Raw genomic sequence first — 15788 nt, 5'->3', positions numbered from 1 at the left:
TTAGCTGTCTCATAGTAGATTCATCGCCATTGTAGAAACTTACTTTCTTTTTGCAACATGAACCCGCTATTGACTTTAATTGGTCATTTAATATACCAAAATATAGTTATAGGTTGAATTTAATATATTTTTACCTCTGTAGTTTGTGAATTTATTTCTTTCGCCTTTTCTTAAATATTGAAGAGGCGGTTGCCGTTAACTTTGTACCGGAGACCATCATTTTAAGTGAGCAAGTGTTCAATAGATGAAGAAGGTTGAGACCTCCATTGTTTATGAGTTCTACATGTATGCCCCTTTAGTTGGTTTATTACTGCCACTAATTCTACCGAAGTAAGAAAGTCGATATTTACAATTAATTCTCCGATCCTATCTTCAGGTTAGTAGAAATTTCTGCCTGAGGCTTAAACCAAATACTTCTATAATATTCAGTCCATTCATCATGTGTTACCACGTATATTCCTGCGTTGCCTTCTTCTCATTTATATAAATTCTTTAGTTTTTATAAGAAAAGTTCAATGTTAAACGCAGAGGACAGAGCGGATAGGCGGAAAGCTTTGAAAGGTTTGAGATCAAATAAGTCACAAGGGATAAATAACATTCCATCGAAATTTCTAAAATAATTGGGAAAAATGGCAACAAAACGACTATTCAGGTTCGTGTGTAGAGCCTATGAGACTGGCGATATACCAGCAGACTTTCGGGAAAAAATTATCCACACAACTTCGAGGACTACAACACCTGCCAAGTGCGAGAATTATGGTACTGTCAGCTGAACAGCTTATGCATTCGAGTTGTTGACAAGAATAATATACAGAAGAATGGAAACGAAAATTGTGGATGTGTTAGACGGCGATCAGTTCGGTTTTAGGAGAGGTATAAGCACCAGAAAGGCAGTTATGTCATTGCGGTTGATAATGAAAGGAATACCTGAAATATCGTTGTTGGTGTTGGTTTGCTGTCGATTCTGGTAGAAACAACCCTATCACTGAACTGTTTGCAGTAACACACTGCAGCGCGGGATTAGCCGAGCGGTCTGAGGCGCTGCAGTCATGGACTGTGAGGCTGATCCCGGCGGAGGTTCGAGTCCTCCCTCGGGCATGGGTGTGTGTGTGTGTGTCCTTAGGATAATTTAGGTTAAGTAGTGTGTAAGCTTAGTGACTGATGACCTTAGCAGTTAAGTCCCATAAGATTTCACACACATTTGCACATTTTTTGAACAGTAACACACTCTCTGCCGTACCTTCCTATTCATAACGAATCCTACTCCCGCTATACTATTTGCTGCTCCTGTTGACATTACCCTATAGTTATCTGACCTGAACTCCCTGTCTTCGCCGGCCGGTGTGGCCGTTCGGTTCTAGGCGCTTCAGTTTGGAACCGCGTGACCGCTACGGTCGCAGGTTCGAATCCTGCCTCGGCAGGTTTAAGTAGTTCTAAGTTCTAGGGGACTGATGACCACAGATGTTAAGTCCCGTAGTGCTCAGAGCCATTTCTCCCTGTCTTCTTTCCATTTCAGTTCACTGATCCTTCTACTATTTCTAGATTGAGCCTTGGTACTTCACTTTTTAGATTTTCTGGCTTCCCTACCACGTTGAAGCTCCTGACATTCTACACCCCTACCCGTAGAACTTTATCTTTTCGTTGGTTATTCAACCTTTTTCTCATGAGCACCTGCCACTTGGCAGTCCCCTCCCAGAGATCCGAATGGGGTAATATTCCGGAATCTTTTGCGAATGGATAGATCATCATGTTACTTTTTCAATTACAGGCTACGTGTTCTGTGCATAGACATTGTGTCTTTAATGCAGAGGTTTCCATTGACTTCTGTATCCTCACGCAGTTGATCATTGCCGATTTATGCGCCTTTAAGGGGTGTTTCCCACCCCAATGACAAGAGTGTGACCGGAACTTCTGTCTGCTCCTCCGCCCTGTTTGACAAGGCCACTGGCAGAATGAGGCTGACATCTTATGCCGGAAGCCTTCGGCCGCCAATGCTGATTATTAATCAAAATTTAAGCGTTAGCGGGTTTCGAACCCGGGTCTGAGGACGTTTCGAATACTAATCAAAGATGCTATCCCTAGACCACAATATTATCGCCCAAGAGAGTGGGGGCGCTTCGGTCGGCCTATTATGTATCAGGGCGTAATCAGCTTTGCGGAGCAATGGTAGGATGGTAAAAATGTAGTTACCTAATGAAAATCGCACTAACCTTGGTGATTAGAGTTACGAACATCACACGAGTGGTGGACGCCGGGTTAGTCAATTGCTGTATCTGTTTCAACGAGATCTATTTCACTTTCACCCGCCGTGTCATTTTCTCTATTACTATTTCGTCATGTGCCGCATATTCATCTTCACTCTTCAGACCAACATCGATTATTATATTCTTTATTGCTTCTTCCAGTAACCCACGTCGATGTCAATGTTCATTTTCAATTCCTCATTCGTGTTTACAAGCTTTTAATCAACCATGTACTGATATCTTCGATGAAGACACTAGTTATTTGTTTTAGGGCTTTTAAATTAATGGCAGAAACGTTTTTATGCAATTTTTTGTTTCATTATATTCCAGATTAGCTTTGTATTCCAGATTAACTATATACGGTTCAGATCACTATGGTATAGCGGATGCCTGAGAACAGAATATCCCTTACGCTTTAGAACTGCTTCTGCTTTACAAACAGGCTTTGGCTTATTATAACATACAATCTGTAACAGTTTATCTCTTCCTACGTTCGGTTCAAAACTGATTTCCTTCTTAATGATCAATTTAGTTATCTTTTTGTGAGGTGAATAAATGAGGGCTTCATTTGTCTGAACAGTGTAACACTGTGCATTTTCAAGAACAATTGTGCTACCAGCTGGAATACTGTGAATCAGCTTTTCTTTTAACCATTTTATAACTGTTCCCATTCATATAATCGAAATGGGACAGATTTCGAATCATAAATAAACTTTGCTCCCTTTATGAAGTCCACTGCTCCTCCAGTATATCAACAATAGCTCTTTGGCCAGCACTGCTATTAGTCATTACACCCTGAATTCTTCATGCTGCTGGCAAAAAATGATTCAAATGGCTCTAAGCACTATGGGACTTAACATCTGAGGTCATCAGTCCCCTAGACTTGGAACTACTTAAACCTAACTAACCTAAGGACATCACACACATCCAGGCCCGAGGCAGGATTCGAACCTGTGACCGTAGCAGCCGCGTGGTTCCGGACTGAAGTGCCTAGAACCGCTCGGCCACCACTGCCGGCCATACTGCTAGCACTTTTTGATGGTATAATGAGTATAGACCCACGTTTCGACCGTGAATACGATTGGTTTATTTGACCACTTTTCATTGTTTCTGATTCCTATGAAGTATTCCTCATGCTTTGCAGCAATGTTGGAACGTTCTGTTAGGACGGTTCTCTTGTTTTTAAATTTTGTTTTTTAAAAAACTAAATCTCATCTCTCTTAAAATTTTCCGAAAAGTTTCTCTTCCCCGCTTGAAATTTGTCTACGTTTTTGAAAATATAAGTAACTTTCTCAGTGTTGGGATTTCCTTCTTCTGCTCATAATACTCCAAAAATTTTCTTACAATAAGTGCTTCACCGGAGTTATGTAGGGAAAGTACTTTTCTAGAACGCCTTTATTTTCCAGGAGATTTAACTTTTGACCCATTTCTTCCGCTTCCGTAAAGTCTTTGAAAATGTATTTTACTGCTTCTTTTCTGACTTCTCTATTTTTGCCACCCGAAGGATTTCTCAGTGTTGAGTGCTATCTATTAGGGATTTTAAATTAATTTTGTATTTCTAGATTTCCGGAAGGCTTTTGACACCTTACCTTACAAGTGGTTTGTAATCAAATTGTGTGCTTATGGCGTATCGACTCAGGTATTCGTCTGGATTCGTGATTTTCTGTCAGAAAAGCCACAGTTCGTAGTAACTGACGGAAAATCATCGAGTGAAACGGAATTGATTTATGACGTTCCCCAATGTAGTGTTATAGGCCATATGCTGTTCCTGTTCTAGATAAACAATTTAGGAGACAATCCGAACAGCCGTCTTAGGCTATTTGCAGATAGATGATTCTGTCGTTTCATTTTAAGTAAAGTCATCAGAAGACGAAAATCAATTGTAAAAAGATTTATGTTAGATATCTGTATGATGCGAAAATTGCCATTTACCCCTAAATAACGAAAAGTGTAAGGTCATCCATATGGGTGCTTAAATGAATCTGTTAAACTTGGAGTACACGATAAATCAGTCAAATCTATCGGCCTAAATTCAACTAAATGGCAAGTAATTACAATTACGAACTACTTAAACTGGAAAGAACACATAGAAAATATTGTGGGGGAGGCGAACCAAAGACTGCGTTCTATTGGCAGAACACTTAGAAAATGTAACAGATCTACTAAACAGAGTGCCTACACTAGGCTTGTCCGTCGTCTTTTGGAGTACTGCTGTGTTGTGTGGTGTCCTTAACAGACAGAATCAATGGAGTACGCCATGAAAAAGCAGTGGAGGGCAGCACGATCTGTTTTATTGAGAAGTAGGGGAGAGAGTGTGATGAACATGATACAGAATTTGGGGTGGAAATTATAAACAAAGGCGGTTTTCGTTGTTGCTGAATCTTCTCAGAAAATGTCAAACAACTTTCTCCACCGAATGCGAAAATATTTTGTTGACGCCGATCTACTTTGGGAGAAGCGATCATCATAATAAAATGCGGGAAATAAAGCTCGTTTTTTCCACACACTCTTCGATAGTTGAGTAATAGAGAATTAGTGTGAAGGTGGTTCGGTGAACCCTCTGACAGACACTTGAGTGTGGTTTTCCGAATTGCCGTGTAGTAATAGATTTCATAACCTGGTTCTCTTTTGTTTTTTTCCTGGGAAAATTGTACAACTTTGAATATAAGCTCTTTTCACCTGAATGTGTCCACTTACGCGACGTCTTTGTCTTTTTTCGACTCTCAGGTATATTCGTGATTATATAATGGATAACACGGCACTGCAGTAGCGATGATATTTCATCGAGGACACGTTGATTCGCTTGATACTGCACGCACAACCGATCTGAAAGCAGTGCGTTGCCTTTCCCTTGGTCACCGCTGTACTTGTTTACTGTAACGCCACTTCGCGTTTCCGATAGCGGCCACGCGAGGCCAAATGCAATAATACCGTGATCAGATAATCACCACCCTGTGTTATGCCGCAATTTATTTCACAACAGAGACCGTACTGTGGGATAATAGTGTACTTTTCTTTCACCTGTAGTAGTTACGACGGTTCGGCACAAGTACTTGACGCCACACCTTACGCGCGATGGCAAATAAATAGTAAACAAACAACGCCAGCTTGACGGCGAGCGGTTTGCTGCGTGGCGGGCCAGCCTGCCTGCGCCTGCGGTGCGCGCGGCGAGCCATCGAGCAGCAGCGCGAGGGCAATAATCGATGTGTGCGCGTGCGAGGTGCGGCGCGCACCTGCTGCCGGCCAAACAATGCTCGCCAGCCGCCGCCTCTGTTCGGTCGATGTGGCCGCCTCTGTCTGCGGCAGCCCGTTCTGTTTAGCAGCACCCGCAGATGCTTCGGGGTACCACTGTACAGAGAACATCCGGCGTGAAAGTGAATTTCCTGGTCACTGCGAGTATACATGAAACTGCTGCTGCAAGATATAGTCATTCCATTAGTGGATATTTGTCAATTGTTATTGGTATTTTTTCCGTCTATAGCGTACTGCAGTTAAGGAGTATTTTACATCAGACACGTTTCACGTTTATTAACGAAGCATCTACTGTGGTCGTTCTGAAAGTATGGATACATTAATTGGATGACCGTGTATCTTCCACATCAACGTGCAATGACCACTCACAGATGGCGGGTGACACTAGGAATGACGGTGATCGCCGAAATACCGGTTTTCTGTCATATCATTTTTTTTCCACATCAGTTTAACCGAATGTTAAATCGCTCAAAATAACCTGTTTCTGAAATAAAGCTATTTTCGGTTGTTTCTCCTTGTTATTTCATGTAACAAACGTAGAAATCGAGCAAAGACTGAACAATTTTGACTACCTGTGCCAAGATACATAGGATCAAAATACTAAATTAAATAAGTAAATAAAAGAAAATTTTGTCTGTCCACCGTCGGCTTTCCTCGAAAAGTGATAAGTGGTTGAATACTACAAAAAATCGTGTTGTAATCTGAGATCATACCACTATTTGGGCATTACGAATAGTCAGTGGTAAAGGGTGGAAACTGAAGTTTAATAATTCTGTTTTTTGTGTAAATTTGTCCGGTTTCTGATAAAGGCATATCACATACACACAGGTAGCAGATCAGCTACTTTCTGCTTTTATTGTATACTATGAATGAATTGTTAAGTTTTTAATTTATTGCTGTTAGCATACTTTCCTTCCTCTATTATTTCATAGGAATGGCAGACAAATTTTACTTTTAAAGCAAATGAAGCATTGTACTTCATTGCTACATCACTTCTTAAAAAGTATTTGCAGACTAGGGTTGGTGCAATTCTGCGATACAGCAGATGTCTTGCGACAACAGCGAGTAAGTACTGTATAGACCAGCTAGGGGGCAGGTCTTGCACACAGCACGTATACGCATTCCTTACGGTCAGGGCATAAGGCAACAGACACATTGTTGTCTCAGCAATGCTGTACCAATTCTTTACTGTGGGACCTGCAGCATATGTTAAGTCACAGTAGGATATTATGCAGAAACTTAACAGACAGAGTGCTGCTTTATATTTTATTTTAGTATATAAGCTTATTCCTGTCATCAGTACGTGTCATGACGTTGGAGATGGACACATGCCAACTTTCAGCAAACTATTACTGCTGTCCGTACTTGCTGGGAGTAACATTCTTTTCAGTAACGTTTTAAGGATGTTCGATGATATGATATTGTACCTATGATGATGTACGTTTTCTATTATTATGGCGGTCGTAGAAATTCAAGTTTGACAGCTAGTTGTTTACTCAAAGATGAAGGAAATAAAGCCAAAATAAGCTTATATACTAAAATAAAATATCAAGCAGCTTAGTGTCTTATAATTCTCTACATAATGTCCTTATGCAATGCATTTGTTGTTCGTTTCTGTTGGCATTGTTATTAAAATGGCACCGGCCACTTTTCCCTTTTGCAACAATAGCGCAAATTTTACAAATAAAACTTACTCATTACTTAAATAAGGTTTATCTAAAAACGAAAAATTTTAGTACTGCTGCTATGGATAATCGGAATTTCGGTGTTTTTTTCTCGGTTATTAGTAATAAATAAAAAACACTTGTTATAGCCGTGACGAAACGAACACTGAAAACTGCCGGTTATTCAGAACAACTATCCGGTATTGATTTTAACCGGTCGGTTTTTCACATCAGTAGGTAACTGCTTTAGCAGTGGACAATACTCAACAAAACATTGTCGGCGGGGAGGGACTGTGGGAGAATGTTCAGTCGTTGACGTAATGCGGAAACGGAGCGATTTATCTGAGATCCAAAAGAGCATGATCATTGACTTTGAGGCTATGGATGGAAACATTTCCGAAAGGGCAAAGTCTGCAAATTGCTTGCGTGCCGCCGTGGTTGCATGCAAAGTAGCACTATCCAAAACTGGTGCCAAGGCAACTGTGGTACATCACGGGCCATACATGAAAAAGGTGAACGACGTCAGTGGAGCTGTTTACGTAGCGAACAGACACGCAGCTGTTGAGCAAATGACCGCCCAGATGAACCAAGAGGCTACCAACAGTGTCTCCTCAAAGACCGTCCAGCGTATTGGTCTCCGCAGCATGCGCCTGTTGCATGCACCCATACTAACTGCTGTTCATCGGAGATGAGAATTTTCCTGCTCTGGACGCCAACTGAGTGGCGACAGTGGGTCCTTTCAGATGAACCACGTTTCATAGTCCATTGGACAAATGGCCTCTGGCGTGCATGGCGTGAAATGCCTGAAAGTAAACACACTGCAACCATCTAGGAAGCGTTATGGTATGGTGAATGTTTTCGTGTCATTCTCTGCGCTATCTTGTCATTCTGGAATGCAGAGCGGATTAACACAACTATGGGTGCATAATTGGGGACCATGTGCACCCCTACATGCAGTTTGTTTCTCCTCGGCACAATGACATCTGCCAACAGGACAATGCAACGTGTCGCACAGCTCACAGTGTACGCACTAGGGTGATTGTACCGTACTTCGCTGACCACCAAACTTCCCGGATTTAAAACTAGCCCAGAATCTTTGGGGACACCTTGATCGGAATTTTCGCGCCATGGATCCTCAACCGAGAAACCTACTGCAGCTGGCCACGCTACGGCTCTACATAGCTGTCGGTACCATGCAGACCCTTATGGTCTCTGTTCCTGCACATTTCGCATCGGTCCAAGCAGCCAAAGGTGGCTTTTCAGCCTTTTGACAGGTGGCCACATTAATGTGACTGTGTAATATGTGTGTACATTTTGGCCATTAGAAATTAAAAACAGTAGTATTTCCTTATATAGCTAGAATACAATTTATTTGCTTTGTTTCTGCCACTTGTTTACGTATTCTATAAAACCACTGCTTTTTCCTTTATTGTTAGCGGAGGCTCAGGGCGAAAGAAACATTCACATTCACTCATGGCAATTTTTCGTTTTATTTTAAAACACTTTTTATTTCGCTGCATTTGCGTTATTCCCACTTTACAAAAGAAAACTAAGGTTTCGCGTGTTCCTCAACCTCCGCTAACACCGAAGGAAAAAAGCAGTGGTTTGCGAAATATGTAAATGAGATACAAAAACAACGTAAGTAAATTGTACAACTTAGGGAAATGCTTTTTTAATCTATAAAGACAAAATTTACAGGCATATTACTATCCTTATTTCAGGAATGACCACAAAGACGCTTTGCAGATAAAAGCTACACGCATCTGCAAAGTACACCTTAACTGCAGTAAGCTTACGAAGGAAAATATCAATAGTAACTGATAATAACAGCTGCTTAGGAAGAAGGCCAATAGTGGTTCCACGACCGAATGAAGCCGCATCCCGTAGAACGAAATTACAATGATAATATGGTGAGGTGATTCATTTTAAACTTTTATGTCCGTATGCATAGCTTGATAGAGTTAATTTGTTCCTCGAAACTATGTTCGCCGTCTCTGCGGTCACGAAAAGTGACACATAATACAAGACTTACATATAGCTGACTAGCCAGGAAGGTTACAATTTCAGGAGATGAAGCAGCAGCATTTGTATTCGGCCTCAGCCCCTTCAAGGCAAAAAATGGTTCAAATGGCTCTGAGCACTATGGGACTTAACTTCTGAGGTCATTAGTCCCCTATAACTTAGAACTCCTTAAACTAAACTATCCTAATGGCATCATACACATCCATGCCCGAGGCAGATTTCGAACCTGCGACCGTAGCGGTCGCGCTGTTCTAGACTGTAGCGCCTAGAACCGCTCGGCCACCCCGGCCGGCTACATCAAGGAACCAAGCCTACAATTAGCGTCAGGTGACAAAGGGAAACAGCGCAAAAACTGTACCTGAAGGAGCTAGTGTGATGTGAATGTTTAATATCCCACTAAAAACTGGAAGCGATTTTCACCGGGTTTCGAGTCTCGCGGCTAACGCATCTAATCCTATTTACCTCTGAGAACTAAAAGGATCACGACACTATTCCACATTAACTGTGGATACTACCCCACGGGAGCAGAAGATCTGTATGTTACCCCAGATTATAGTTTACGAATGAGCACTTTACCTTCCAATATCTTGTTTTAGCGTGCAATTTCGGGATTTCCATAACTCAAAAGACCAACGGCATTAGTGCAGCAGTAGCGTTAGGGAAGGGTAGCGTAAACCCTGTTGGAGGGTAGGAGAGCAGGAGTGGACTGTCAATACGGCCAGTCGGACTTCCTCAGCTCAGGTGCCCGGACATGGTGGGTCACTAGTGGGAAGCGGGAGCATACCCACCACGCTGAGGTTGTAACTAGTTGATAAGTTTCTCATGTATGTACCAAATGCCCATGGTCTAGTGGTAGGGTCTTTGAAGAGCAATCAAAAGTACTAGGCCTAGGATTCGACTGAAACGCTGCTTAAATTTTGAATGAAAATTATCAGAAATTTCGACCGAAGACTTTTCGTTAATGTAGTTCTACAGAACGGCCTTCTCAAGCACAGTGGGGAGGTGAACAGTGTTTCAGTTCACCCTCTTGACCTTCGAGTATAAAACTAATCCTTAACGGCGGAAGAATCAGCAATGATCAATTGCAACAGGATGCACAAGGCAATGGAAACCACTGCAGCAAAGATGCGCAATGTGTACTTACAGGACACGTGGCCTGTAATTGAAAAAGTGTCATGATGATATCTCTATCAACAAAATATTCCTGATCTGCCCCCTTTCGGATCTGCGGGCTGGGACTGCCAAGTGGGAGGCAACAACGAGAGGAACAGTGAATAATCAACAGACGGGTAACATCTATTGTTAGGAGCGTGGAATACCAGGAGTTCGAACGTCGCACGTAAATTAGAAAATCTGACTAGGGATATGCGAAGGCTCAATTTAGATACAGTGGGCAGTCATCGGAATCTAATAGAAGAAAGATAAGGATTTGTGATCTGACGAATATAGGATAACATAAACAGCAGCAAAGGCGTAGCATGAATAGGATTTGTCATGAGTAGGAAGGAAGGCGAGAGAATGAGCTGCTGTGAGCAATTTAGTGACAAAGTTGCCTCGTCACAGCTGAAAACAAACCGACGCGAAGAACAATAATTCCCGACCTCGAATACAGAGGATGAAGAGCTTAAGAGTAGGAGGATGCTAAATTGGTAATACAGCACAAACAGAGATGAAAATCGAATTATCATGGAGGAATGGAACGCTGCAGTAGGGGAAGGAACAGAAGACAGTAGAATATGGGGAGGGGACAGTGTCTTTTTCAGTTCTGTAATTAAATTCAAACGGTAGCAGCAAGAAAAGTCTTTAAAAAGTTACAAGAGGTTGACGTATACTTGGAAAAGGTTTGTTGACACTAGAGGATTCCAGCTGCATTACATCGTTGTCAGACAGAGACCCCGCAGTCATATATTGGTTTGTAAGGTGTCTCCAGGTGTAAATATAGACGCGGATCACAATTTATCAATGATGAAGAGTGGACGGAATTTAAAGGGAACCATCTGGAAGAATTAATGTGCAACAAATGGGTTACTGAACTACTGAGCAATGATGAGATACGTTTGAAGTTCTCTGAAGCTGTAGGTGTGCGATAATGAATAACACAGTAGGCAGTTCAGTTCAAGAGGAATGTGCATCTTTAAAAAGAGCAATCACAGAAGTAGGATAGACTGTCGTAGATAGAAGAAAGCTATCTGAACAGAAACCTTTGGTAACAGCTTCAGCTGATGAATGAAAGAAGTTCAAAAATATAATCGAAATTCTGGAATTAAAAGAAATCAGTCATGTAGGAACGAAATAAATAGGATGAGTAGGGAAGCCAAGGCGAAATGGCTACAGGAAAAAATGTGAAGAAATCGAAAGAGAAATGGTCGTTGGAGGGATTGATTCTGCATAGAGAGAAGACCAAACCAACTTTCTTCAAATTAAATAAAAGGCGTCAGTGGCAATTCCATTGTTAAGTGCAGAACAGGGAGCAGATAACCCGCTAGTGTAGCCGAGAGCGCTAATGCGCTGCTTCCTGGACTCGGGTTGGCGCACCGGTCCCGTATCGAATCCGCCCGGCGGATTAACGACGAGGTTCGGTCTACCGGCCAGCCTGGATGTGGTTTTTAGGCGGTTTTCCACATCCCACATCCCGCTGATCCCCATGTTCCAACTCAATTACACGACTCGCAGACATTCGAAAACGTTCGCACTCCTACGTGGCTTATACTAGATGCAGACAGCTGGGATACACTAATTCTGTCCCGGAGGGAGGGGGGGGGGGTGGCGGCAAGAACAGCATCCGGTCACCCTGTGCAGCTAACACTGCCAAATGAATAGTAACACGGCCGACCCCACACTGGCGCTGGACAAAGGCCCCTAGAAAGGAAGAAAGAAAGAAAGAAGAGAGAGCGGATAAATGAAAAAGTGTTTACTGAAAGCGTCTGTGAGGGGAAGCACTTGTCTGATGATGTGACTGAGGAAGAAATAGGTATCGATATGGAAGATGTAGGGGATCCAGTATTCGAATCAGAGTTTAAAACCGATTCGAATAACTTGCTGTCAACTAAGGCAATAGGGACGCATAAGGCTCCTTCTGAATTTATGTAACAACTGGTAGAAAGTGGAAACGAACCAAATAGTCAAGTTGATGTGTAGAATCTGCGAGTCTGGAGACATACCACCTGACTTTGAAAAAATGTCATCAACGTTATTCCGAAGACTGCAACGGTAGGTAAGTGCGACAACCATCGCACACCTGTTTAACGGCTCATGCATCCAAGTTAATGATAAGCACGGTATGGAGAAGAATGTAAAAGAAACTTGAGAATCTGTTGGATGACGATCAGTTTGATTTTCGGAAAGGTAAAGGTACAAATAGAGGGGCAGTTGTGATATTCCTTCCCTCCATGAATCAGCACGGTTTTAGAAAACATCATCCGTTCGTAACTCAGTTTGCCCTTTTGTCACCGTGAATACTGCGAGCTCTAAATAGTAGATCCCATTTTTCCAAAAAACATTTGACGTAGTGCTCCACTGAAGACTCTTAACGAAAGTACGAGCATACGGAATAGGTTCGTAGATACGTGAGTGGGTCGAAAACTCTTTAATTAATAGAACCCACGACGTTGTCCTCGATGACGAATGTTTATCAGCGACAGGGTTATTGTCAGGAGTGCCCCAGGAAGTGGGATAGGACATCTATTAATTTATATATACAGAAATGATCTGGCTGACGGGGTGGATAGTAATCTGCAGTTGTTCGATGATGATGATGTCTTGGTGTTCGGAAAGTGCAGTCATTGGGTGACTGTAGGATAATACAAGATAACGTAGACAAAATTTATAGTTAGCGTGATGAACGGCAGCGTCTAAGTGTAGAAAAATGTAAGTTAATGCAGATGAATAGAAAAACAAACACGTAATATTCGAATACAGCATTCGTAGTGTCCCGCTTGACATAGTCACATCGTATAAATATCTGGGGGTAACGTTGCAAAGCATGTAAGAGTCGTTGTAGGGAAGGGAAACTTTCGAAATCGGTTAATTGGGCGATTTTTGGGAAAGTGGGTTCAGCGGTAAAGGAGACTGCACATAGGACGCTGGTGCGACCCACTCGTGTGTTTGGTACCCGCACCAGATCGGATTATAGGACGATATCGAAGCAATTCAGAGGCGTGCTGCTAGATTTGTTACCGATAGGTATGAGCACCACGCAGATATTACAGATATGCTTCGGGAACTCAAATGGGAATCCCTGGATCGAAGGCGACGCTATTTTCAAGGAACGCTACTGAGAAATTTTAGTGAACCAACATTTTAGGCTGACTGCAGGACGATTCTACTGCTGCTAACATACATATCGCGTAAGGACCACGAAGATAAGATACGAGGAATTAGGACTCATGCGGATGCATGTAGACAGTCGTTTTTTCATCGATTTGCCAGCGTAACAACAAAGGAAATGACCAGTGTTGGTGCCGGGTGCCCTCCTCCACGGGCAGAACGTGGCTTGCGAAGCATGTATGCAGATGTAGATGTAGACGATAATTTGGTATAACTTCAGTCGTATTAGAGGGACCTTTTGAGGTTAAAAACTGTAGAGTAAGACAGAGATTGGAATACATTCAACAAACAATTGAGTACGTAGCACGCAAGTGCAGGACGGCAATTCGTGGTCGGCTGTATGAAACCAGTCAGACGACTGACGCATCGAAAGATAACTTCAAAGGGCGAAAGTACTCTCATATCGAGTTTCACTCTCATATAGGGTATATACGTCACATAAAACTAGTTACTCTGTAACTACGAGACATGATCTGAAAATGGATTAGATGCCAGAAACCCATCATATTGATACAAAAAAACAGCTTCCGACAAACAGAAAATTAGTCTATTTTGTACTAAGGATCATAGATACCTCCTCGTGACAAACGTATCCGGTTTTGATGTAGGAAATAAAGAGATCTGCATGTAAAATACCACCAAGTGAAGACAGGGAAGAGAGAGAAAACAAATGACCCTACCAGCCGATTTAAAGTTTGTAATCGGCGCTTACTTGCACCCTTCTTCTTAATAGTCCCTCTGAGCTGCTGCTGCTGCTGCTGCTGGTCTGCAATTGTTGCTCTGCTGTCCTTGATGTCATTGATGCCCGACAGCTTACTGTAGTACCGGCTAGGTCTTCTGACATCAGATGAGGCGTCATCGACAGCACTGGATAACGTCGACCCTACTGAAGGGAGGGAGATCAGAGCGGGTCGTCCGACGCTCTCACCACGAGCGATGGGTTCTCTAGTGGGGAAGCAGACTCAATTGCTGCCAAGTTCAGGGTGGAACCAGTTCATTTAATTCTCCAGCAGGTCGGAAGGAGGGCGTTCAAGCCGCGGTCCTCTGTGGCAATGCCTTGTCGTATTCTCGCCTGTGACCATCACGGCTCAGCGTGGCCCAGAAGCGGAGCAACCTCTCTAAGGAAAATATTCCCGGCCGGCGACCGGATTTGTGCCAATTGCTGGCGATGCTGACCGTCACAGCTATGCCGCGAGTAGGGTGCGCAGGTGGCTTGTCCCAGCAGCGGCTGGTGTCAGAGGCGAAGTCACACAGGGAGTCAACCCTAGCCTCTGACGTATGGCTGACGGTAGAAGTCGCTAAGCACATCGGTGGCTAGATAGGTCTTCGTTCGACAGTTGCCCCATCGGAGCTGCTGCTGGACTGTAGGGTAAGCGGTCCCATAGGATGACGGACGTCAATGGAATCACCAGCAGACAGAGGCAGAGCGACAGTACTTCTCTGGGCCACACGGCAGTAGCCTGCTGTACAGCTTTCGTTCACTCAAAACCCTTTGCCAACTGGGCACACATATAGTGTGAGCATAATTTGCAGTTTACGAATAATGTTTATTAGTCTCCGAAGAAACATTTCTATGAGAAGTGTGAAGAATGTCGTATGAATAGCGGACATCAGTTGTAAGGAATGACTGAGGGATAGATCACTCATATTACAATTTTGATTATTTCTTTAATTAATATTTGATACGATACCATCGCAGTTATTCGAAATAATTAGAGCTACAGTAGCTGTGTAATAATCATGCTGAGAAGTAGGAGAACTGTAATTCCAGAGTGCGGACAGTTTCATCCCACATTTTATTATCTAAGACAGTTTCCTATAATGACTGGACATTTTCAAGAGTATTTCCTTCTTGGCACGCCCAAAACGATACCTGTGAAACGGTAGTTTCTGGCGGTTACTATTAAAGAAACTAGCTCACAAATTCACAACAAACATGCCTCCGCTCCTGCCAGACCTTGGTTTTTGATGGCCACCAACCTGGGAAAGCAAATCCACTCCGCTAGCCTCGTAGAACCTGGGTTGCCATCTCTTGCCACTGGAGATCTGCTTGCTTTAAGACACAGCTTTGGGACTTCGAAGTCATTCCTTTCGGACTGAATTTGTAAGATCCTGATCTGATTCTCGGTCTTTCGTTGGAGTGGCCGACTTGCACACATGTTCCGCCGGCATGATTTTATGACAGAAGATACGAGGGTTGCCCAGAAAGTAATGCACCGCATTTTTTCTTCAACAGTTCTTTATGGAACATAATGAGAATTACACACGCGAAAGAATGGTC

The 15788-nt window shown here is 42.8% G+C and overlaps 1 protein-coding gene across 1 annotated transcript in view; it reads right to left on the bottom strand.

The window, feature by feature from the left end:
- Positions 1–14815, bottom strand: part of LOC124788624 (uncharacterized protein DDB_G0271670-like) — a 124289-nt gene extending 109474 nt beyond the window's left edge. The window contains exons 1-3 of the mRNA XM_047255895.1: positions 14580–14815; positions 14188–14452; positions 5387–5591 (exon numbers count right to left, since the gene is read on the bottom strand). Coding sequence (XP_047111851.1) covers positions 5387–5591; positions 14188–14452; positions 14580–14815 — 706 coding nt within the window. The remainder of the gene's footprint in view (positions 1–5386; positions 5592–14187; positions 14453–14579) is intronic.
- Between the last annotated feature and the right edge of the window lie 973 nt (positions 14816–15788).

The sequence above is a fragment of the Schistocerca piceifrons genome, chromosome 3 (assembly GCF_021461385.2).
Source record: "Schistocerca piceifrons isolate TAMUIC-IGC-003096 chromosome 3, iqSchPice1.1, whole genome shotgun sequence".
Classification (NCBI taxonomy): domain Eukaryota; kingdom Metazoa; phylum Arthropoda; class Insecta; order Orthoptera; family Acrididae; genus Schistocerca; species Schistocerca piceifrons.
Note: the sequence above shows the minus strand (reverse complement) of the source record. Positions and strands in the feature narration are given on the sequence as shown.